General features: G+C 53.2%; 1 protein-coding gene across 1 annotated transcript in view; it reads right to left on the bottom strand.

Annotated features, from left to right (window-relative positions):
- ICAM3 (intercellular adhesion molecule 3) overlaps positions 1-2,818 on the bottom strand; it is a 7,774-nt gene extending 4,956 nt beyond the window's left edge. Inside the window, exons 1-2 of the mRNA XM_011954862.1 lie at positions 2,524-2,818; positions 1,639-1,905 (exon numbers count right to left, since the gene is read on the bottom strand). Coding sequence (XP_011810252.1) covers positions 1,639-1,905; positions 2,524-2,599 — 343 coding nt within the window. The 5' untranslated portion in view covers positions 2,600-2,818. The remainder of the gene's footprint in view (positions 1-1,638; positions 1,906-2,523) is intronic.
- Between the last annotated feature and the right edge of the window lie 758 nt (positions 2,819-3,576).

The raw sequence follows: 3,576 nt of genomic DNA, 5'->3' as shown, positions 1-3,576 counted from the left end.
AAAAAAAAAGTAGCCAGGTATAGTGGCTCAGGCCTGCAATCCCAGCTACTGGAGAGACTGAAGAGGATTGCCTGAGCCCAGGAGTTTGAGACCAACCTGGGCAATATAGGGAGAGCCTGTCTCTAAAATAAAAGTATAAAAAAGTGTAAATATAAAACCTCCATTCACCTACTGCTGACTGAAAGGGGTACCCCCTTTTTTTTTTTGCTTAAGAGACAGGGTCTTACTTTTTCGCACAGGCTGGAGTGCAGTGGTGCAATTATAGCTCACTACAGCCTTGAACTCCTGGGCTCAAGCGATTCTCCCACCTCGGCCCCCCAAGTAGCTGGGACTTCAGGCATGTATCACCATGCCCAGCTAATTTTTTTTTTTTTTTTTTTGAGACGGAGTCTCACTCTGTCGCCCAGGCTGGAGTGCAGTGGCGCGATCTCCGCTCACTGCAAGCTCCATCGCCTCCCAGGTTAATGCCATTCTCCTGCCTCAGCCTCCCTAGAAGCTGGGACTACAGGCGCCCGCCACCACGCTCGGCTAATTTTTTTGTATTTTCAGTAGAGACAGGATTTCACCGTGTTCGCCAGGATGGTCTCGATCTCCTGACCTCGTGATCCACCCACCTCGGCCTCCCAAAGTGCTGGGATTACAGGCGTGCACCACCACGCCCGGCCTCAGCTAATGTTTTTTATTTATTTTTGTAGAGACGAGGTGTCCCTATGTTGCTCAGCCTGGTCTTAAATTTCCAGGCTCAAGCAATCCTCCTGCCTTGGCCTCCCAAAGTGTTGAGATTATCGTTGGGGTTAGTCACGGTGGCTCGCGCCTGTAATCCCAGCATTTCGAGAGGCCAAGGTGGGCGGATCACGAGGTCAGGAGTTAAAGACCAGCCTGGCTAACATGGTGAAACCCCATCTCTATGAAAAATACAAAAATTAGCTGGGCATGGTGGCACATGCCTATAATCCCAGCTACTTGGGAGGCTGAGGCAGGAGAATTGCTTGAACTGGGACCTGGGGGGCAGAGGTCGTGGTGAGCCAAGATCGCACCACTACACTGCAGTCTGGGCTACACAGCGACAGACTTCATCACAAAAAAAAAAAAAAAAAAAAAAAGAAAGGCTTGTTGGGGCAGGGTGCAGTGACTCATGCCTGTAATCCCAGCACTTCGGGAGACCAAGGCAGGCGGATCACCTGAGGTCAGGAGTTCAAGACCAGACTGGCCAACATGATGAAATGCCATCTCCACTAAAATACAAAATTACCCGGGTGTGGTGGCGTGCATGTGTAATCCCAGCCACTCGGGAGGCTGAGGCAGGAGAATCACTTGAACCCAGGAGACTAAGGTTGCAGTGAGCCGAGATTGCACCATTGCACTCCAGCCTGGGCAAAAAGAGCGAAACTCTTGTCTCAAAAAAAAAAATGCTGGTTGGGGCCCAAGTTAATTGATTTCACAACTGCTGCCTTGGGATGAGATTGAGATGTGTCTCTATGTCTTTGCACCTCACACACACAAATGTCCAGGTCTGAGCTCTGGGTCAGAACCCTGGTCCATTCTTTGCAAACTGAGGGTCTCCACTCTCCTGAGCCATTGGCCACCTGCCCACACCACTACCCAACACCAGTCCCACCTCCGGACACATGGACTCACTGTACACGGTGATGTCAGAGAAGCCTGTTATCTGGGAGCCATTGCAGTACCCTGAGCAGAGGATCCGACTGTTGCCAGTCACATCGCTGAGCTGGAAGGCTGCCCAGCCCGTGCCATTGTCCACCAGCTCCTTTGATAGGGACGTCTCCAAGATGATTTGCTTAGAGCTGGGGCAATCAGTACTGCAGTTCACCAACAGGGACCCTCCAGCAGGAAACACAGGGTTCTGGGGCTCCACCCGCAGCAGGAATTCCTGCTCCTGGGCACCTTCAGGAACGTGAAGAAATCCTGGTGTTTGTTTCGTTGCCCCCCAACCCGCGTATCAGCAGGCCCCACCATTTAACACCTCTTTCCTTGTGCCAAAGATAGAAGGGTTCCTGCCCTCATGGTCCAGTGGGAAAGGCAGAATCCATCAGACACCAGGGAGAACTCAGAAGGAGGCCAGAAGAGGCTCTGATCCAGCATAGGAAGAGGTGAGTCAGGGAAGGCTTCCTGGAGGAGGGGACCATTCCAGCCTGAAACTGAAGGCTAAGTAGGAGTTAGCAAGTGAAAGGGACAGGTGATCCTGGCAGAGGGAACCACATACGCAAAGGGCAAATTTCAAGAGTTCAGATGGAGCAGGAAACGTGAGGGGTGTGTGTGTGTGTGTGTGTGTGTGTGTGTGTGTGTGTGTGTTGGGGAAGAGGGATGGAGTACAAGCCGTATGCTGGGGCCTGACCACCTGAAGGCAGAACTAAGGAACCAGAACTTTCTCCCGAGGATACAGGGTCAGCAGCCAGGTCGCAGTGTGGCAGGATGTGAAGAGTGTTGCGTTCTCTTCCTCCACCTTCTACTGATCCCCAAAACCCAGCCCTCTCCAGCCCTCCTGGGCTTGACCAGCCTCACCTGGGGTCAGCAGACAGCAGACCAGCAGAGTCCAGCAGGCCCCGGGCCACGATACGGATGGTACTATGGTGGCCATTCTGACAGAGGAAGGTGCCTCCCTGAGGTGCCCAAAGGGCAGGCAGGGGGAAAGGCGGGGCCTCCCACTGAGACGGAAGCACAGCGGTTAAGATTGCAGAAGTCGGGGACTGCACCTTACCCAGGCCTATGGGGAGAAGGGGATGCTGTGGCCTAGGGGGGCTAGAATAGGGGACCTAGACGGGGCTCTGCAAAGTGGCCAGCACTGCTGAGTCTCCCCCAGGGACAGGGCTGGTCTCAGTTGCACTGCTGGCCCCCAGTTCCTAGCCAGGAAATGCTAACTAAACTGGCTTCCTTTGTTCTCAGCACTGGGAAGCCTGGGTGTGGGGGTATGAGGCATCTCCTTCCGGCTGAACTTAGGTGGGGAGGGGAATATTCTGTTCCCAGAGAGGAAGTTAATGGGGAAACCTGTAGGCACCACTGTTTAGATGCTAAGGTGGGATTTCAAGGAAACATTAAAAAAAAAAAAAACAGAAGCAGAGTCTTGCTATGTTGCCCCGACTGGTCTTGAACTCCTGGCCTATGAGATGGCCTCCTCCCATCTTGACCTCCCAAAGTGTTGCGGTTACAGGCGTGAGCCACAACGCCTGGCCACTTTTGAAGATCTTGAGGACACCTCCCTATCTTTGAAGATCTTGGGGATCCCCCCTCCCATGCACGAAGAGCTAAGGTAGGTGATTTGGGGACAGCTGAGTCCCTGAGCCACTGTCTCTCCAGGATTCGACTTGGCTTTTGTTTTGTTTTGTTTTGAGACAGGGTCTCACTCTGTTGCCCAGGCTGGAGTGCAGTGGTGGGATCGCGGCTCACTGCAGCCTCCGCCTCCCTGGTTCAAACGATTCTCCTGCCTCAGCCTTCCGAGTAGCTGGAGTAGCCTTCTCAGTAGGGGATTACAGGCATGTGCCATCACGCCCGGCTAATTTTTGTACTTTTTGGTAGAGATGGCCATGTTGGCCAAGCTGGTCTCAAACTTCTGACCTC

Source organism: Colobus angolensis, unplaced genomic scaffold, assembly GCF_000951035.1.
Source record: "Colobus angolensis palliatus isolate OR3802 unplaced genomic scaffold, Cang.pa_1.0 Scaffold39, whole genome shotgun sequence".
Lineage (NCBI taxonomy): Eukaryota > Metazoa > Chordata > Mammalia > Primates > Cercopithecidae > Colobus > Colobus angolensis.
Note: the sequence above shows the minus strand (reverse complement) of the source record. Positions and strands in the feature narration are given on the sequence as shown.